This window comes from Exophiala aquamarina (assembly GCF_000709125.1).
Source record: "Exophiala aquamarina CBS 119918 chromosome Unknown aczIA-supercont1.7, whole genome shotgun sequence".
NCBI classification, from domain to species: domain Eukaryota; kingdom Fungi; phylum Ascomycota; class Eurotiomycetes; order Chaetothyriales; family Herpotrichiellaceae; genus Exophiala; species Exophiala aquamarina.
In genome coordinates, this window is record NW_013550581.1 from 307,718 (window position 1) to 328,868 (window position 21,151).

A 21,151-nucleotide genomic window follows, 5' to 3' on the forward strand; every position below is an offset into this window, starting at 1 on the left:
GAAAACTAACATTCTGTGCAACACTGCGGGTATTGGATTTGGAACAATGCCAGGTCTACAGTGTCCGCCACGCACATCTTATGGCAAATAAAATCCGAGACTTCTTGAGACGAATATACGACCATGCACCAGGTACTCCATCCCCTGGCTTCGTGGAAACACCACCGACCGGGTGCGGAGGACCTCTCAGCCTTGAGCACTTTGCAACACGATGAATATGATTTACGTAGGATTGGCTTGAGAGTGGATTCTTGAGCCTCTTCGAGATCGGCAGGGCAAATCTAGTTCCGATGTGTCAATATGAGCTTAATCTCTATTGCGATCGAGGACCACTAAGCGAGGGGCAGAGGGTCCCTCTCTGGTCAAAGGCAACTCCTTGAGCAAAATGTGACTGTCCAGACTCCAGACTCGTCCAGATTGCCATTCTTTAGCGAGAGCCCAGGATGCTGTCATGGTGCGCATTGGCTCCCCAGCGAGAATTGCAGCTAGTAGAAAGAGAATCCTGGACCGGTTTCCCTTTGGGTAGACCCATTCAACACAACCCCGCGTGTGCTCGTTGGCTGCATCCCATCCCAGACCCATGCTAGCCGGTGAGGTCGAGCTGATGATCGAGCTGATGATCGAGATTTGCTGGGCTTTCCTTGGTCATTCAACATCCTGAAAGAGGACAGACCAAGTCAGTATCAAAGGTATTCCACGGTAACGGGTGTCCTTGATGTTTCAAGCCCCCAGAGGTCAAGGCATGATTGAACACCTACACCGCGCCGGTTGTTCAAGGCCATGCCCTGGTTCGTGGGATGTTTACGACCTAGCCAGTCTTGGAGAGGCTTTTCATGCTGCACTTGGAGTGGAGAGACTACAAAGAGCTGTTGCTGATCCAAGCCTGCATGCAATCTGGCGGTCCCCAATTTGCAAAAAACCTGAAGCTGCATCCTGTCACATTGAAGCTACCGGCTTTCCCCTAGCTAATCATATGCTTGAGATGCCTCATCCGAGATGGGCGAGAGGATGTCTCTTCTGGTTGGAGGGGTTCCTTCTGTCACGTGAAGCTGTCGACAGCCTGTTCGGGACCAAAGGGTTCACACTGAGTGCAAGGACTGATGGACTGTGGCCTGGTTCAGCGCCAGTAGTATTCTGATACCTCAAGCCGGCCGTTGGCATGTCCCGTCTTGCCTCCACCTGGGTGAGTGGGTGAGTGTTACGAGGGGGAATCGCGGGGCCCGCCTGCCATACCTTTCTCATAGTGGTGGGTGTGCAATCGGCCGCTGCAGAGGCCTTCCAGCTACTGGCGGCCTCCTCGGTACATAATACTACAAGTACCATAGACCCAGGCGCTTCCTAAGCCAGCTCCATGGGAAAAACGCTGCAGAGGCGTCGGACCACGTTTGGCAGCGCTTGCCCTTTGCAGCACTCGTAGGCCACTGCACCTGCCAGTAGTACTGAGTGGCATTGGCACCCACTCCTTTCCACTTCCACTGGCTCTCCTGCCCGCCGTGACTGCCTCTGGAATTGTGGACCGTGAGTCCGTGAGTCCGTGAGTCCCTCCTTCAGCTGGACTTGGCATCCCGGCTGCAGCTCAAGCGGCCTTTTCACACGTTTTTCTCACCACCCCTCCTCCAAGTCTTATGCCACCGTCCACCATCCTTTACCCTACCTAGGTAGACGTCTGGTCACGCTTGACAGGGCTGCAGGAGGGTCCATGCGCTTGCCAAAATCAAACTGGACTAGCTGAATGCTAACTTTACCTGGCATCTCATGCTCCATAACCAGTCAGGCTTCAACGGCAAGCCTGCGAGTTCTGCGACGTTGTTTTCGCTCATCTCATCACCCCCGTCCAAATTGGCTCCATTTTGGCCCACCAGAATGGTTACCAGACACGAGAAAACAGCCCGGGGCAGTGTGCCTCTTGCTTCATCTGAAAATACAATACCGAGTACGGAGTCGGGAAGACGGAGCATTTGACTGACATGTACATCTGGGGATCAGGACAAACCCCGTCCCCAGCCTGAGGATCGCTGGTCCAGCAACAACAATCGCCGGACCCTTTGTCTTGCTTGGTGTCCATCCATCCGCTGTCCGCTACCGATTTCTTAGAATTTTGGCGCGCTGCCTTCTCACAATCCCTGACTTTGTCGACCTCTCAAATTCAACCATCGGCGACGGTGGCCGCTCGCAGCTATGGTTGCCAGGACTGATTCGATCTTTCCGCCTCCCCTGTCCCTAGCCTCTTCCTCTGCCTGTCTGAACTCCATGGAGGTGTGCAAAAAACTTTCCCAAACTTCTGCTAGTCACTTTGGTCCCAAGTCAATGCATCCCAGCTGCACGCGGCCCTTAGGAATGCATCAGAGCTTCTCTCCACCAAGCGCATCGCACCACAGCCTTTGCACGCCTTGAATTCTTGACCTGTCCGTTCAGCATGCCTGATCCCTCATATCCATGTTGGAATAAACTCAATAATTCTTGACATGGAGGCCCCGGTTTCCAATTGCGTCACAAATTTGCCTTCCCCAAATGGTGGCTCCTGAACTCAAAGTTGATCGAGCAGACAATTCATGGAAGATCCCGCCCTAATGGAATCGAGGCTGAGTCTTCCGCTTCTCATTGCTCAGTCCCTCTTAGAAGCCCCTCTGGCCGGTGCAGTCGCCTAGACTGTCTTGCTTCCAGCCGCATCCGTATTCTGCTCTCCAAACAGTCTATTTCAAGGGTCGGTATTCGTACATCTGCGATGAAACCCTCGTGGCAACCAAGTTCCCGACCTCTTCCCCTCGAGACACCTTCGACACCGCCTCTGAGCCTATGATGACATAGACAACCACTTGCTTCTGCTGACATTTTGTCCGGGGATGACGAACTCGCCTAGACGCCCTTTGGTCATACGAGTGACTCTTTCCCAAGTCCAGTAGCATTTCTTCGCCGAGAGTGCTCCGCCCAGTGCGCGTGTATTTTCATCCCAACGTATACGGAGGTTCTTGTGGGGGCCTCAGGTGTGGTTCAGCCTTACAATTAATCCGAACCATCCTACCGCGTAAGATATATTACCCTTTCGCGACAACACCACTCACTTTTACGAAATTGTTTCTCCCGAGTTCATTGATAGTGGACTGCGCTGCCGGTGATCGAAATATTTTCACTTGCAAGACATATTTCCCTCAACTACACCACCATCAGTCTTCATTGACTGTTGAACATTCGCATCCCATATGTGATTAGGCTCGGTTTATATTGTTGGATACCTCACTTTTATTCGGGGCCTTCAGCAAACCTGGCGCGAAGGATGGCAGGGCCCGGAGGAGGCCCACCAAGGAAGAGCCACACCAAATCCCGCAAGGGCTGTCGGACGTGTAAGAAACGCCATATACGCTGCGACGAGAACTTCCCACAATGTCGCAATTGCACGAAACACAATTGCAGATGTGACTACATGGACATGCCAGCCGCTGGAGAAGAGCCTCTCAAAGGCTCGAAACCTCCAGACCTCCTCATGTCTCCTGAGCTTCAGCATCGTCTGGACAACTGGCGCATTACTGGAGAGCCCCCGTTGCCAGAACTCCGCATGCATGACACGGTATACTGGACTCGTTTCTCGACCATCGATTTGAGATTGATCCACCACATGGTGACCCTGTCTTCAGATATGAATAACAGAGGGTACAGCTCTTGTACGGCATGGGGCTTGAAGATGACTTCGTGAGGGCAACGACCCCCTCCTCTACAACCACGTACTAACCCAGCATTAGACTCATCAATGCTGCATTGTCTCATGATTTTGTGATGAGTGCATTACTCGCCCTCTCCGCTTCGCACTTGGCTTGGCAAACAAAAAATGTCGATACGGAGAACCTTGCCTATCACCATCGAGGGGTAGCCTTGAAAGGTTTACATGAGGCTATTGGAGCCTTCTCGAGGGATAACTCCGAGGCGATACTGGCAGCCTCGATGCTCCTGTCCTGGCAGGCCACGGAATGGTGAGCATGACACTCTGACATCTAATTATGTCTAACCCGGCATGTAGGCGCAGTTGGGCTTCCCTTCAGCAAGGCGTCTCGACAGTAAGAGAGACCTGGCCTGGCCCCATGCATTAGATATTGATTGTGCTATAGGTGATGAACGCAATGCGACCGTGGGTGCATGAGTCTGAATTGGCTCGGTTTTTGGACCATCAACGTTCGATCGCACGAGCTAGAACTCCTGCGACACCAACCCTACCACATGCGCAATTATCAATTCCTCATGATGACCTTCGAAGGGTGGAGCAAATCACTACAGCCCTTCACAACCTCCAATTACGACTTCCCCCTAGTGAGGAACTTGCTGAGCACGCGAGACGCCTACTTGATTATCTCCAGGAGCTGCAAAGAGATGTCCAAATGCAAGCACCCGAACAAAATTTCCCTCGGCTGCAGCCTCTGAGAGATTTGATCTTTTGGCTACCCTCGTCGATACTAAGAACGGGAGAGTCTGACCTGGCAGCCTTGACCCTGCTAGCACACCTCTATGCAAGTGCTCTAGCCGTGGAACCGCTATTCCCAGAAATTGGTGGAGCTTACCTTGGAAGCATGTCTGTGCTACCTCTTGAACGTGTGCACGAGATATTGATGGCGAGGAGATCCACTCAGCCACAAGATGCAAGTGTTCAGGTAGCTCTATCACTGATAGATGTGCCGGTCCAGATTATGACGGCTTATCGGTTGCGGCAGCGACAGAACAGTCAAAGTTCTCAAAGCCTGGACGCGTATCGACAGTCACCTCAAGGAAGTCCGTATGTGTCTCCACATATGCCGATCTCCTCTTCAGGAACGGATATCTCATCGCAGTCCATGTATTCCAATTCTTCAATGCATGGATCCAACAGCCTTCCGCTTCCGGGTTCGTACTTTCCCAACATATCGAGTCCCGGGGACGCGCGGAGAGAGTCTGCAATGTCATCGATTGGCTCCCTGGGACGAGCGCACTCTATGGGCGAGCGACCAAGTGCAGGGGCTATGGGGCTGGTGTATGGTTCACCGCCACAGCACCAGCACAATTCAAGAAGTAGCCACGAAATCACCGGTTCCAGAATGGACTACTTTGGTCAAATTCAACCACCGTACCCTTACGGAGGCATGAATATGAATACTCGGTTCGTCACTCCTTCACAACTCTGGGCATGACGAGGCATCGTAATGCTGGAATCCTGACGAGCTGAGTATTCATTTGTTTCTTCCTACAGGACAACCGTACAGTCACCAAGCACCTTGTCTTCAAGTTTGCACCAACATCATCATCAGCAACAACACCAACACCAACTACAACAGCATACGCACTACCAGCAACTCCATGATTTTAAGGGTAAAGAGCGACAAATGTGACGACAGAATGAATTACAACGGGGATTAAAGATAGGTGATAATGACGTGAGATTTGGTCGACAACCAGAGGGCAAAATGATCACAACTGGGAATTAGCGCGGCGTTGGAGGAAGAGTCGGACACGCTGGGAAGGGTCAGAAATACATAAGCGAAACCCAAAAAGGTGCTTGGGAGTCATACAAGATTGTTAATTGGATGTAGGTGGGTTGAAAGTTGCTTGAATCCATATGTGTATGAGAGGGTCCAGGGAAAAAAGACATTCTCCGGGGCAAGTCAAATGTTCGACCACGACGATGCAGGATGATGTGAGTGCTGTCTTTTCTTGGAAACGGCAATGGAGATGGAGATGGAGATGGCCAAGGGCTCGTTGTTGGGATACTCCTACCGCGCTCTGTTCTTCATATGTGTGTCTAGTCTATGACTTCCACACGTCGTTTTTGCTGCTGCTGGTTTTTACCGTTTCCCCCTTTTTCTTCGAATCACGAATCTAATGGTCTGGGCCTACTTCAAGTTCCATCGAGCGTCATGTGGAGGTCCATCGGGTGTGAGTTATCCACGTGTCGCCTCTCTTCTGCTTCTAGGATCATAAACGAGTAAGTAAGGTTCGACATCGATGCGCGACAGAAACTTTAGGAGTGCTTAGCCGGCGAGCAAGAGCGAGCCACTGAACGGCCGCACCAAGCAAAGGACGATAGCAATGGGGAATAGAGTCTCGCGCTACTGCTGTCACTACTGCCAGGGTTTCTGCTGCTGCTGTGGCTGCTGCGCAGCTTGCGGCCAAAGGCTTCCGGTTGCTCTGTCAGTATGTACTGCTAATTACTGAAGTACCTAGGCATGTACATATCTAGGCCTCTCAAAACCTCTGTAGCGGGCGGGAGATAAGCACAGATCACCAATACAGCAGTCGACGCTGGGTACATAGATTTGCAATGTTAGCAACGTCGACAAAAGAACGCTGTGTTTCTGTCTTATGTTCTGGCGGCGACGGACCGCCGTATCGTCCCGTATCGAAAACATCCGAAAAGGCGGTTGATTGTTGACCACTTTGGCAAGCTGTTTCGACTCAGAAGGCAGAGATGCACCGCCTCTACCGAGTGAGACTCAGACTGTACTGTACGGGTTCCAAGTATCAGCCCTCTGTGCCAATGAGCGCATAGGCTTGCCTTGTTCGGAAGTGAGTCTACCCTCGACGATATTAGCCGGGGGTCCATGTTTTAGTGTTCGCTTGGCTTCAACAGTTCGTACCCCCTATGCATCTGATCGCATGCATGAGTACTCCGTCCTCGTAGGTTCCGTGCGTTTTTGGACCCCGGAGTGCGCCCGAGGGACGACCGAAGTGATTGATTATTATATCCTCTAACCAGTTGAGGGCGATGCAGATGCAGATGCAAATATCTTTTGGGTCTGGGACTACCTGCTTGTTGGTTAGTAGGGAGGGTTTTGCAGGTTGGCTGGTCAGCTACGGGAAGAAAAGTAGCTGGTTTTCTTGAATTTCAGCCCTTGAGCGTTTCTGACGGTACTCTAGATTCGGTTAGTTTTGCCTGGAGGGTTTCTTTTCTTCTTCCGTTGGCTGCTTCCGTTGCAGACGTGCAGGCGCGCACACCCTGCCTTCAATTTTTGTAGCAATGTGTTTCTGAAGGTCTGCGGCTGGAAAGCTACGTCGCATCGTGTGGGAAATCGGTCGCAAAACGAGCTTGTACTAAAGCAGGACTTAGCGTACATATCGTAAGGTTAGCGAGAGGTCGGTGATTTTTCACAGTCGATATTCCGATGCCGCAGTCGCATGGACGCCTCGAAGCCTTCCCCGTTCGTCCTTTCTTTTCTGTTACATTGCTGAGCAGCAGCAGGGACCTTGGCAGCTGTGGTTGCTTACCTCATTCCAGCAGACAGAAGGAGAGTCGGGAAGACTGAACGGTTTAATGAAAACGAAGAGATACGTGGGTGACTCACCTTGTATGAGGACGGAATAGTCGATCTCGTGTTCCGAAAATAAATTACTGTCGTCTTGGGGGAAAAGCGAGGCCTCCCACGTGGAGAGAGAGTTTTTGGCTGCTCCCTTGTGCGTGGCAAATGGACGCTAGGATATCGAGCACCTCGTATATACCTCGTATGTATTCCGTACACCCTACGGGAGCGCGGCGACAGTTCGAAGCTTAAGAAGCCGTTAATGGGCAGATCATCCAAACGGTTACCGAACGCAGTGGAGACGAGCGATGATCCCTTGACCACTTGGCACTTAGTGGCCTCGTTAATTTGGCGCCTTGCTCGACAGGGATCACTATCATATGAGGTAGATGCCGCTTCGGTCACATCGGATACCTTTTTCCACCGGTAAGATTAGAAGCCTTGTCAGGGAGACGCCGTGCTTGGCCTTGGCCTTGGCTGCGCTACCACTCTACGACTTCAAGACCGTACAGTACTCGTATGCCGTCTTCACTTAGTTTCTAATGGCGAGATCCCCGTCAGACTTGGGGCCATAAAGATGGCATCCGTTTCTACGGTATATCAGTGCCTCATTGGATGTTGGCGGTCTAAGCCACCCACCGATTAAATTATGCAAGCAAACAAAAACTGACTAGGCCTTTTCGAATAGGGGACAGGAGGGTCAGTAAAGATTCCCAGCTTGGATAGTGCGGTCGCGGCGAGATGGTGCACAAATAAGTTCCATGTCAGACAGACTGCCGTGTGGCATCATCCTGTCCGTAGAGTTACATAAGCGATTCCGAGTTGATTCGTAAGTTCCTAGGATTGGTTACGGTAAGTCAATCGCTATAATGGGATGAAACATTGGGGCCGTCGCGCCCATACCTAACATCGAATATGATGGTCTCGGCTTGATGTTTTGCTGTGGTAGTAGGGGTCCCTGTTCTTACCTTGAGAGCATATACCATGAACGAAACGAAACGCTGTTCAACCGAGCACAGCAGGCTGGTGCAAGGTTCCTCCTCCTTTATCTAAGCGCACCGAAGCCGCCCCATCCGTCGTCGAACGTAGATTATATTGAAGGTGGATGAGTCGTGCAAATCCAGTAAGAATAGCGCTGTGTTTAGATCACCCCATATGTGCTATATGGGTAGCAAAAGGCCTAGAATGCTAAAAATGGTTGATTGAGCATCGGCCTCATGTGCTGTCGAGTCAGCCTCGGCGTACACAGGGCCTCCTGCTTGGCTGGGACGGGCGGAAAGAGCACAGTCTTCCAGACCGTCGAACCCGTGAAGACATACTTAAAACCAAGTATGTGGTGAACAGACTGCCGTGATGCATGGGCCTCCAGCATTTGCATCATCAGCAGACATGTTGATTGGGATCATGTTCGTCCGGCTGCACGACTCCAATATCAATACACTCATGACATAATGGTGATGAGACACCTCGAGAAAGAAGTCCAGTCATATTACCCGTCGATCACTTCCTGAGAGTGAGGCTTGCGCAATCACGTAGCCAGGGCCTCACCTAAAGGCCACAGCGCATCATACCATCACTCAAGTTTTTAAGATCAGATGTAGACTGACGCTCCCTGAGCAGTTAGAGAGACAGATGTGTTTTGGATGTCGATGCTATTCATACCAAAGAATAAGTGATACTATGCTACATATATTCGAAGGTAGGTCGAAACAGCGGGTGCCCATGGACAGTCTCCAGGAGTCAAGGTACCTACTGCCCAGTGCCCATTAGTTAGTACGCGCTAGTTAGGCGGTCATACCCAACTAAGTTAGGGCTACTAAGGACCGACCCTACAGAGGACCTGAGTTGGATCTGGCAGCCACTACGGGTAGTACTTACTAGCCACAACTGGCTAGGCACACGCGCCCACGTCATTCTCCATGATCTGCGACTGCACCTGCAACTGGTAAGCTTCGACAAAATGGTAACTTCCTAACGCAGGAACCAACAGCCTGCACTGTTGCTACCACGCCAGACTGCAAAGCTGCGTCACTTAAAGATCATCGAGTACTTGCTCTTTGATATCTTCTATTGCGCTCACTACCTTTATTCCACAGTTAGTGATCCAATTCACGAAACAGCCTCAACTGTGACTGTATTGGATCGCAGTCCCGGCCTACCAGAGCCTTCCATACAAACCATGGCCGAGGACACTTCAAGTGGTGGTTGGAGCACTATTGAGTCAGATGAAGTGAGTGCAATTAATGGTAGAAGGCCTCGAGATTGTTGTCTTGAAGTTGTGTGAATGCACCCTGACTGACAAATTCGCTTCATTGTAGGGCGTCTTCACATCTCTTATTGAGCAATTGGGAGTAAAAGGTGTGCAGTTTGAAGAGTTGATATCACTGGATGCAGACTCCATACGTGCTTTAAGGTAATGTGACTGTCGTGCGTAGCCCTTCTCCCTTACATTTATCAGTCATTTTCAATTTGTACCACAAAGCTGACACTTTGTCTCCCTTGCAGTCCAGTCTTTGGTGTTATTTTCCTCTTCAAGTGGATCGGCTCCTCTTCGGAATCTAAAGGAACCCCACAGGATGGCTCGTACGACCCTGAGGTAGTTGAAGATGATGGTCTCTTCTTTGCGGCCCAGACCATACAAAATGCATGTGGGACGCAAGCAATCCTCTCTGTGGTGCTCAACAACGACAGCTCCACCGATCCAACCTCGTCAGGAGCGGATGCTAGTCGTGCGATAATAGACATTGGACCATCATTAAAAGAATTCAAGGATTTCACAACTGGCTTCGACGCGGGGCTGCGCGGTGAATCTCTGTCAAACTCAGACCTGATTCGGGAAACACACAATAGCTTTGCCCGATCAAGCCCTTTTGCTGATGAAACGCAACGAGATCCCAATGCGGGCACCGAGGATGTATTTCATTTCATTGGATACACCACATATCACGGGAAGTTGTACGAATTGGACGGATTACAACCATTTCCCATTTCTCATGGCGACTGTTCCCCAGAAGAATTTCCAGAAAAGATCATTCCAGTGCTGCAGCGACGGATTGAAAGATATCCACCAGGAGAAGTTCGCTTTAATCTGATGGCTGTCTGTCAGGACCTTAGGATCAAGGCGCAAGACTTTCAGGACTATGAGAGTCTTGCTCGACAGAAGAGGAAACGTGCTCAATGGGACTGGGAGAATGCCCTAAGGCGTCATAATTTCGTTGGATTCACAGGTGAAGTGCTGAAGGGGGTGGTTGCGGCAAAGATCAAGGATGGTAGCTATGATAGCTGGGTTGAAGATGCGAAGAAGACGACCGAGACAAGATTGAGAGAACGAGCAGCAAGAGGTCAAGAAATGGCTGGATGATAAGACTTGGCCAGCTCGCTGTCGTCAAGAGAATTGCTCTAGAAAGCAAGTGAGGTGGTTTCTGCCGCCCCCATAGCATGGATGGAGTCCATGTTCCATACTCGAGTTCATACTGTATACCCGGGTACCCTAGACATGTTCTTGAGCAATCGAGAGATGGTATTGAGCGATTGGAATGGAAGATCGTAGAGAGATGAAGGCATACATGGTCAACACCTGCGTCTTGCCCAAGGCGCAGTGAAAACTCCATTCTTAGTGTGCAGCATTGCAAAACCCATCCATCTAAACACCACATCTTTCACATCGAGCTCTTACTAGACCGGATACCAGAATGACCATGTCGTCGGCTCGCCAGGACAGATTGTGCGCTTCGAAGGCGTGTGCAGCCCACCGTACAAAAATCTATATGATGGAAAATTTCCTGGAGCCAAGAGACTGTTTCCCAAATAGGCTAGCGTGAGATCCCATTCACGCCACTGCTTTGATTGGGCAACAATGGCCTAAAACGCTCCGGAATAGTAGAGTTGGAAGCGTCGCTGATGCCAGACCCAGCTTGCCTTTCAGGACTACCATTCCCATTCCCATTCATTCTCTCTGCCAGCCCTTTTGTATGCCATCACAATCACAATAATCACGCTCTCGCCATTGTTGAATAGGCATTCTTTGCCGCACCGAGTTTGGTCTTCACCTGCCACCAGTTGCTGGCAAAGTGCACCCCTTGGCTTATTCATTCCTCCTTTTACCCTTGACTCTTCCACCACCCACCTTTCCAACCACTCGGTTTTGAACTTCAAACGAGTCATCTAGATTACTCGTTTCATTCGATGCATCGACTGATTTCGCAGTCCAAGCATTTGTATGAAAGTTGATTATCACCATGGCTGCCGAAATCGATAGTCTTTGGCAGGCCGCCTTTGGTTCTACTTCCCGCCCAGCCCTGTACACCTCAGAAGAGCTCAACGAAGATGGTTTTCTCCCACTCAGCGAGCCATCAAGCTTTCTCATGAACATTTCAAATCTCAACAGACAGCAGCTATACGCTGCTAGCTCTAATAATCAGATTGCAATGAAATCCGCTCAAGATGAATACCTCGACCTTGAGCGGCAGATCAACCGCATCAAGGGTAAATCCAAGTTCAAAAACCCTCAACAGCTTCCACCTCCTGATGTTTTCGAGGAACAAAAGGAAGCGGTGCTGTATAACTATAAGTACGAACCCAATAAGCCCGCCCTGCTTCAGTCAGGGATTCCAGGGTTAAGGGCTGCTGATGAGGTCACCGATCGTGAGAAGCACGATGTTCGCCTCGCCCAGGAGCCCTTTGAGCAAGGAGGGTTTGTGCCCAAGGAAAAGGAATACAAAGCAATGCACGCAAAGGCACGAAATCCTAAGAATGCTGATGGGTGGACTCCAATCTCCAAGGATGGCAAAGGCCTCATCCCAATGCAGCAGACTCACAAAGACGAGTACAACATCAAATACAATACCAACAACAACAAAGCAAATGGCGACGTGAATTTTGATGGCGCCCGGCCACAATCGGCTGGAACTGATGCTTCTGCCAACACTCCTTCTAAGGCGGTGGACAAACGCCTGACACGAACTAGATACGATGGCAAGAAGGTTCCAGCTACACGGGACGTATCCGAAGCTCCATCTGTAGCATCTACACCGGGTCGTAAACGGGAAAGTACGCCTTTGATTGATGGCAGAGAGGATACACCAAACAGCAAACGTCGGAAGCTGAATGGTCCGGATAAACCCAAGCATCCAAATCAGTACACCAAGGCGAGAGAAGCAAGAGAGGCCAAAGAGGCGCGGGAGTCAGCCGTTGTCAATACAACCGCGGCTCAGGCTACTCCGAAACCCGCTCCGGCTAATGTTGATTGGACACAATTATCCCCAACTGAACTGCAAAATCGGAAATGGACAGATGAAGAGCTGGTGGAGGCAGTCAAGCAGACTCATTCATGGTTGCATGATGACGCCAAGAAGGCTGAAGAATGGAAGCACAAGATTATCAATGGTGTCAATCCAGTGCGGAGCTTCAGCATGTTTCGAAAGTGGGCATATTGGAAGGTCAATGACCAAGACAAGAGACCTCGTAACAAAAAGAACCTAGCCGATGGTGACCTGAAGGATAGTCAAGGTCAGAAGGCCTCTCCAAAGCCCAGGCGGTCAGCAAAAGCCAAACTCACAGCACAAGCAGATAGTGCTCGAACTACACCTTCTGCATCACCTGTGCCTGAAATGGGCAATGGTCTTGGTCTAGGCCTTGGTCCAGGGTCGCAGGAACTGAAGCGAGCGCCAGGGCCAAGAGGAGGACTCAACAGGAAGGCGGCCTTGGGGAACAAATCATACAAAAGTTACGAGGAAAGCATTACGGATGACGAAATTCAGTCTGCCTCTGAGAAAGATGAAGGATCTCGTGGCGCAATTCGAGGATCTCGGAAAGCTGAGAACGATGCTAGTCCGGGCCCAATACGACGACCAACCCTGGATCGAGAGGAAAGCGATTCAATAATCGTGGTGAATGGCGCAACTCCAACGAGAAGGTCGCTGAGAAACTCAAGACGAGCTAGTGGATAGTCGGGAGTCAAATCATTAATGATGAGCAGAATCTGTACATCAGTAGTAGGATTGCAAGTACGGATGCGGTCTTGAAGGTCACGATGATATGATGTTTTAGCGACATGGCGTCAATTGGCCGATGTGAGGGACAATTGGCATAATGTCTTGGGATAATCATGAAATTCGCCGTGTACATGAGCAAGGTGTTCTGGAAAAAGCACAGGACAAAGGCCAGATGACAACTGCATGAGTTCTGTCATGGTATCAACTAGGACAAGTAACGGGTCAACGTGCGTGATTTCCTTACTGGTATTGGTAGCATCGAATACTCGAGGCATTCTCCCTGGGGCGAAACCGAGTACATGTAGCCAGATACTCGGTGTTGAAAATGAGATGACTGGATCTGTACAATGTATGGGCAGAGTGATACGAATGAGCATACGTGGACGGTGTATGATGGATACAGGATACCTGTGTATTGTTCCAGACCTCTGTACATATTAACTAGTACCCTATCAGTACGGAGTAGGAATTAGCTCTGTCGTTGGTCGCCGCGTAGGAAGCTGCAAAGTGCTAGTTGCCAGTCGGAGTGGATCATCCTGTTCGGAACCTCGCTCCTGCCTGTGCATCAGCCCGGACGCCTTGGCAAATTAAAAGTTGCAGCAACAGCCTCCAGCCCCTTCAGCACCTCAACATCACTTCGTCGTTTGTTCATCACACTCATCAAAGCCAGTCTCACTATCAGTCTTCTTCTAGTCTCATAAACTTCTTCAGCGCGTCTCACTAACGAAAGCCCCCCTTCCTCCTTCTGGTCGTCCCCTCGTGCGGAATTGTATATCTACCACTTGCCGTTGCCTCGAGACTTCTGCTACCCCTTCCATCGCCAACATGACCAAGAAGAAGCGTCATCATCCCGATGTCGAAGAAATTCTTGCGCGTCCCTGGTGTTACTACTGCGAACGGGATTTTGATGATCTCAAAATCCTCATCAATCATCAGAAAGCAAAGCATTTCAAGTGCGAAAGATGTGGTCGTCGGTTGAATACTGCAGGAGGTCTGAGTGTCCACATGAGTCAGGTCCACAAAGAGAATCTTACTGCTGTTGACAATGCCCTTCCTAATCGTGCAGGGCTTGACATTGAAATCTTCGGCATGGAAGGCATCCCTGAGGACATTGTTCAACAACACTCCCAACGAGTTCTCACAACGTACCACCAAGCCCAAGCTGAACGTTCCGCCGCCACCGGTAACAATCAAGCCAGCAGTGTTACTGCTAATGTCAATAAAAAACCAAAACTCGAGCAATTGTCAGACCTGAAGAAGCGACTTGCTGAACACAAGGCTGCGAAACTTGCTGCTGAGCAGGGAAGCGCAGGGAACAGTGGCAATTCCACCCCTGTGCCACCAACACTGGGCCAGACACAATCTCAGAGCAATACGGTACGTCATCCCCAAAGTCTTCAGTATCGCTTAGACTCATCTCTTACCCAGGCTGCCTCTCCCTCATACCCTGGATATCAGCAACCATATACGGCAACTCCATCAAGTGGTACCTATAGTCAGCCTCCCTCTTTTGCCCAGACACAAACTGCTGGTCCGCCTTACCAAGCACCCTCCCCGTTCCCGCATGCTGCAACTCCACCAATGCAGGGAGCCTATGGGCAAGGTGCTGTTCCTCCCCCTGGGCATCCAGGCTTCACTCCAGGAACACCCGTTGGCTATCCACAGCCGTACGCTCAACCGCCTCAGGCATCGTTCCAACAGCAGCATCCCGCAGCATATCCTCCTCAACCAAGCTTTTCTCCTCCCCCATACCAAAATCAACCCCCTTACCCTGTGACGGGGCAAACGTTCGTCCCTACAGGCGGCCTACCACAGCCACCCTATGTGCCTGCAACTTCCCCTCCTGGTTTTCCACATCAACCACAACCACAAAACCATTTACCGCCACGTACTCACTCTCCCGCCACCAATGGGAATTTCCCAGCACCTGTTCGTACAGGCAGTGTAAGTCTACCGAATGCCCCAGGGCTGCCGCAAAGACCAGCTTTCGGGGCACCTGCAGTAAATGCTTTCCAATTTCAGCAAATGCATCAAGGTCAGATCCCTGCTCCTTCAAATCATAATTCTGTGCCACAGCATCGCCCACAAGACGCTCATTCAAGCACTGCACAAAATCCCCCAGACGTCCAATCCGGACGTCAGTCAATTGATGAAGCTAATGCATCTTCAATCGATGATTTGATTTCGTCTGCCTCCAAGCAGGCTGATGTGGATGCAGCCACCAGCACCGCACCATCAGCTCAATCTGTTGTCCCATTGCCCAGCAAAGACGATGTTATCGAAGAGAAGGGTGCAAAGAAGGACAAGGAGAAACCAAAATCAACCAGGTTGGTCTATTCTGACAATGAAATAAGCCCCGAAGAAAAAATGGCATTGTTGCCCAGGTACGCATTCACGCCTGGGCAGGAGACGGTGGTGGTGTAAGCACCGGAGATTTCATGCCGCCGCCGCCGCGGTCGACTCATTTCTTCCTTGTACTTTTGGGCCTTCATCAGAAAACGGCCATGAGCAACATTTTGTTCTCAACCCATCGATTAGTACACGACAGAATCAGACTCAGCTAAGTCTTCTCATTTGTGGGGGAAACAGCTGACATATGCATTCACACATGTTGCTGCTCTTTAAGTTTTGTCTCATCTGAATAGCATGGCCATTGGTATTCTCGGTGAGTCAAGGGGATGGGCATTGGTTTTCCCCTGTGGAGGGGAACTGACAACAATACATCGAATCGGTTGGGAATCTAGATGATTCATCCTGGAAATGGGAGGGATATGTCATTAGGGGGCAAGGCTGCCACTGCGAAATCGGGGTCCGGGGTCCATCGCTTGTAAGTTGTCTGTCAGGACAGATGGTTGGTGTCACTTTTCCTTCTCAACACCTAAGTAATGTTCTCAATTGCAATATTGTTTTTGACCGTACAACATGGGGTGAAGAAAAAGTGATTTCACTGTTCCTCTGCCCATGGCCTTTCTGCGAAACATTGCCTCGGTGCTTCATGCCAATGCCAATCAATCGTGCTTGCTGCCCACGTATGAACTTGGGTCCGCGCTCAGTCTGCAATGTTATAGTCCTTTCCGTCCCTCCCGGATCATGGAAAGGGGAGTAATGCACCTGCCGAACTGTACACGATATAGAACCTGTTGTTGTGACTCCCAGGTGATTGAATCAATCAAGAAGGAAGGGGGGAGCAGGTAAGAGAGCGCAAAGGGAAATGAGATGGTAGTCTGTCTTCTGTCTCCAGTCACACGGCATAGTAGAATTCTCCCTCCAGGGAACACGGAAGGAGGGGGGGTTTGCGCGTGTATATTATATCCGTATGCGTCTTATCTACATTTATATACCGCGTCCTTGATCTAGATCTAAGGGATTATAGGTTATGGATCATGGACCATGGATCATATATCATGTGAGTGCAAGTGCGAGTGTGTGTGACATTGATTCCCCCTTGGTCTTGTGGCGGGGCGGGGGAGGAGATGATCGTCTCCAGGACAGAGCAAGAGACCCAGCCGTCTAGCGTTTAGCCCTCTGTCCGGAACAGTTCGATTTGAAATCATGGCCTGCGTATGGATGAGGTGTGGTTATACCTATCTATGGGTATGTACTCGGACATTCATTCGATTCACTCAGTTGGATCGGTGATTTTTCTGGGGTTGGGGGGGGGATTGAATCGTCATCGTGGGACTGCTTTCTCTCCTTGTCCTTGTACTCTTGGTGATGGTTTCTCAAAAGTTTTCCTGCCCTATATTATATAATATATATATATATAGTTTTGTCTTTTCTCGTCCTCCATCATAGCTTATGCATCATCTCGCATTGCTCTTCTTCCTCTCACATTGATCAATTGGATCGAATCATTTCATCTGATCTGACCTGGTCTGACCTGATGTGTCTGTCGTATGTCTTTCTTGTTTTCGCGTCATCGTGGCACTTTTGGGCCTGGTATGCTATGATATTATCGCATGGCAAACTTCCCTTCACTGTTCATCCGTCTATCTATGTGATCCCTTCAGCAGCCGATTCTTGCCGTCCAACGCCCTCACTCTGTCGTTCATTCCTTTGTCATGGTCATCATATGTTCCAATAACACCCCTCTCCTGTTTGTTACTCGTTTCGCCTAAGAAGCTATGTAGGAATGTGTCGGGCAAGGTGTTGCGCATTGTTCCTAGATAGGACGAGAGCCATCCCGAATTTGAGCCAGACCCTGTCTGGCTGAGTGCCCGGATGATTCGAATCCTCTTAGGGACAAAGCACGTTGGGCTGAAAAGGGAGCCATCCATATGCTGCGATCCGGTAGACCACATATATAACCATCCCTCCATTCGTTGATCCATCCACGTCTCCTCTGGCAGATCACGTTTTGTTATCATTGATGTAGTTCCGTCTCTCAAGCACCAACACCGAACCCATCCCTCAACTTAGCCCTGACCGGCGGACTCAAGCCAGCGAGGAAGGTATTGAATCCGTCAGCCCCGATCAAGCTCTGATAACCCTGGATGACACGAGCAAAGCTAGCACGGACCTCACTGTATTCCTGGCCCACCTTACCCTTCTGGGGAAACTGAGCGATGGCGGCGAAGTAAGCAGGAAGACTGCGCTCCATGGCCTGAGGGTTTCGCTCAATGACATTGTTCATTCCTAGGAAAGCTGAAGCTTTCTCGTGCGAGTGGCCGATCTTAGACATCGAGCCCAGGAACGACTCGGCGAATTCTGGCAGGAATGGAGCCAAATTGGCCGGACACGCGAGTCCGAGGCGACCCAATGCTGTTGCTGCATTCTCTGATGCCGGGTCTGGCACTTCTTCATTATTGATGATGGTCAAGAGGGCCTTGACAAGTGTTTCTGCAAAGCTGTCGAGTCGGGACGTGGGAGCTCGTGCCGCAATCTCTCCTAAACTCCAACATACGTTGGCGAGAACATTAAAGTGATTGTCAGAATCATCATCTGGCATGGTGTCTAAATCGAGCTGGCGAATTAAAATGGGCAGAAGTTTGGGGAGGTATGGATCTAGACTCGGGAAAAGGGCGATCGCACAATCACCCAGTACAGCATAGGCGGACTGGCGGACATCGGTAGTGTTGTCTTCCATGCAGAAGGACAGGAGGTCGAAAAATTGTGGCTGAGAGTCCTGAACGAGCTGGGCGGATTTGGCTGGGTTGATGGCCTGAATGATGGCCGAGACGAGATCGAGGCCGGTGACGATGAAATCCTTGTCTGGTGCGTCAACGCTCACACCACTCACAAATGCCATATGCTGTTGCAGGTTTGCGTAGACGACCTTAATACAGCGGTCGAAGATGGGAGGGGCGAATTGCGCGAAGACTTCTCCATAAGCCATGGCGATATAACCCAGACAGCCAAGCAGAGGGAACATCTCCCTCGAATCGTCTTGAATCTTATTCCAACGCTGAATCAGTACTGGCATTAAGAGATCCACAAGGTCTGGTGTGGCCATTTCTGCACCAACATTATCAGCAAGCGTCTGCAGACAGTCGTATAGAATGTACATATTCTTGTCCTTGTAACGCTTGAAGCACTCAGTAAACTGGCGCAGAATTGGCGTGATGTAAGGCTTAAGCTTGTCACGAGACTTCTCCTCAAGGCTGGCGAAAGAGGAAGCACCTGCTTCTTGGACTTTCTTATTCTGATCGAGCATGCGTTGAAGGAGGCCCTCCATCATGGGCTCGAAATATCGTTGCTTGTCGGACGGGGACTCAAGATTTGCCGCCCATTCAGAATAGCGCGCGAGACACCAGCAAGTGATCTGACGCACGACAGGTTCTTCATCTGACAATCTGGAGATCAGGAATGGTACGAGTTCTGGGAGATGTGGGGAGACCACTTCCATGCAGCCGTCTGCGACTGCACCTAGGGCAAGGACTGCAGCCTCACGCTTGGGCCATAGGGTATGACTAAGGTTGTTCTTGAGATATGGGAGGATAATGTCGAAGACGGCAGCGTGATAGTTAACGGCAAAGACATCGAGTGCAGCTGCTGAGCATTTTCGTAGACTCCAGGCATTTTCTGGATCTTCCTCGTCCCATTCGTCATCTTCGTCCGCATCTGACCCTTCGACTTCACCATCACTCAGATCGGCTTTCTTAGTTGGAGTTCCATTGGGGTGAGGGCTTTCGGTACCCTCGTCTTTCTCGGAGGTCACGCCTCTTCCGGCTTTTGTTTGGGCGAATTGAGGTTTGATGTCTTCGACACGATCTTCCACATCGGCATCATTTTCATCTCCACCAAGTCTGAAGACCTCATCCTCTCCATAGACCATTCCGGCCAAGAGAACAGGAATGATCTGTTGGAGATAAGGACCCATTAGATCTCTCAGCTGGTCTTGTTCACCCACACTGAGCCAAAACTCGGCTGCATCCAAGGCAAGATCGGGAGCGTCAACAGTCTGTTGCTGCGTCAAGATGTAGTTCACCAGCCCATTAATATGGGGGACAAGCATATCGGGTCTCGAATCCACCAGTTGAACAAGTGACTGGCAGACAATCCTCCGAACTTGGGTATCATCATCAGCGGCGAGTTGAAAGATCGTTTGAAGGTAGACATCCAAAGCACCAAACAAGACCTGGGATTTCTGAGGGATGAAGCTCTTCAGGGTGCTGAGAGCCAGAACTCTGATTTTGGGGTTCTGGTTGCCTGCGTATTCCAGTAACTTAGGAACAATCACAGCCATGGGTCTCTGGCCCTGGAACTCCTTGTCCAAAAGCTTCTTGTTGTCTTCGCAGACTTTGGCCAGAGCAGACATGGCACCCTCTTGGGTCTCGGGGGGCACATTCCCGGGAGTGTTGCTGACGAGGGACAGTAAATCCTGCAGAACCTCGGGCCATTGTAACAAACCACCTTGCTGGACGATCTCAGTGATGACCGTGCCAGAGAAACTGCGCAGTTGGGGATTCGGGTCTTGGAGAACGCTCAATGTGGCGGCTTTGAGGTATGCAAGCTGATCCTTGGGGATGGATTTGTGGAAGAGTTTGATGTGATTCTTGAGGTTAATGGCGGCGGCATAACGGACGAGAAAGAGGCTCGGGGCATTGAGTTCAAGTCGCTGAGCGACCTGCGGTGTGCTGAAGATGTAGGTGAGGTAATTGACAAAATCGGCATTGTTGCGAGCGTTCATGAGCATCTGGAGGAAGGCATCGAGGTCAGTGATCGATCGAGAAGGACATCTCAGGGACGAGCGAGGGCGCGCAAAAGGCGGGCCCAATTTCGATTCTCAGATCTTTTTTAATTCCCACCCCCGGGAACGAAGTATGATAAACTCACCTGCTCGGCTTCTTTCTGTTTATTTCTGTCATGGCCACTCAATGAATTCTTCAAAAATTCCGAGAGTTGTCGCAGACCGTCCTCCTCCGGTTGCCACGCCATGACGGGCACCGTCGCCCAGGAGGCTCAAGCGAAGGAAACGTTGCGGTCGTGCAACGGTGCGGTGCGGCTGCCGCAGGGCAATGGTGGTTTTGGGGGTGGGAGGGGAAGGTCAAGGAGAAAGAGTGGTAGGGCAGTGTAGTGTCGTGCCCGTTGAGGGTTCCGGTTGGTGTCCTATCGAAGTCTGGGATAAAATAGAGAATGGTGAGTAGAACGGTGTCGTCGACGACGGGTGAAGAAGCGTCGCGAAGTGGGAGGTTGCGCAATGAAATGGAATGGATATGGACTGGATACGGGCTGCCGTTCAAAGTTGGGCCTCAAGTGGGAATTTTTCTGAGCAGGTGGGGAGGACACGGAGGGCAGGCAGGGCAGGGAGGGAAGGTGTGGACAGGCAGTCCTACTGGCAGGAGCCGGTGTACGGTGTGGCAGCAGCAGCAGCAGCAGGAGCGACCATGGTGTGTGATTGTGGTACTAATGACACTGAACTACGCGTACCTAGTTAACTACTTACTACCAACTACCAACTACTAG

At 50.7% G+C, this 21,151-nt stretch overlaps 5 protein-coding genes across 5 annotated transcripts; 4 read left to right on the top strand and 1 right to left on the bottom strand.

Moving 5' to 3' along the window:
- Nucleotides 1-3,274: 3,274 nt before the first annotated feature.
- On the top strand, nt 3,275-5,035 carry A1O9_08153 (uncharacterized protein; the record flags this gene model as incomplete). Its single annotated transcript, XM_013402539.1, has 5 exons — nt 3,275-3,687; nt 3,738-3,965; nt 4,013-4,049; nt 4,101-4,759; nt 4,795-5,035. The coding sequence occupies 5 exons, from the start codon at nt 3,275-3,277 to the stop codon at nt 5,033-5,035; spliced, it is 1,578 nt and encodes a 525-aa protein (XP_013257993.1).
- Nucleotides 5,036-9,432: 4,397 nt separating this feature from the next.
- A1O9_08154 (ubiquitin carboxyl-terminal hydrolase L5) lies at nt 9,433-10,614 on the top strand (the record flags this gene model as incomplete). The annotated part of the gene is made up of 3 exons (XM_013402540.1): nt 9,433-9,483; nt 9,572-9,666; nt 9,759-10,614. 3 exons carry the CDS (start codon nt 9,433-9,435, stop codon nt 10,612-10,614), a joined length of 1,002 nt encoding a protein of 333 aa, XP_013257994.1.
- An 877-nt stretch (nt 10,615-11,491) lies between these two features.
- On the top strand, nt 11,492-13,201 carry A1O9_08155 (uncharacterized protein; the record flags this gene model as incomplete). Its single annotated transcript, XM_013402541.1, has 1 exon — nt 11,492-13,201. The coding sequence occupies one exon, from the start codon at nt 11,492-11,494 to the stop codon at nt 13,199-13,201; it is 1,710 nt and encodes a 569-aa protein (XP_013257995.1).
- An 870-nt stretch (nt 13,202-14,071) lies between these two features.
- On the top strand, nt 14,072-15,670 carry A1O9_08156 (uncharacterized protein; the record flags this gene model as incomplete). The annotated part of the gene is made up of 1 exon (XM_013402542.1): nt 14,072-15,670. The coding sequence occupies one exon, from the start codon at nt 14,072-14,074 to the stop codon at nt 15,668-15,670; it is 1,599 nt and encodes a 532-aa protein (XP_013257996.1).
- Nucleotides 15,671-17,630: 1,960 nt separating this feature from the next.
- On the bottom strand, nt 17,631-20,623 carry A1O9_08157 (uncharacterized protein; the record flags this gene model as incomplete). Its single annotated transcript, XM_013402543.1, has 2 exons — nt 17,631-20,381; nt 20,522-20,623. The coding sequence occupies 2 exons, from the start codon at nt 20,621-20,623 to the stop codon at nt 17,631-17,633; spliced, it is 2,853 nt and encodes a 950-aa protein (XP_013257997.1).
- Between the last annotated feature and the right edge of the window lie 528 nt (nt 20,624-21,151).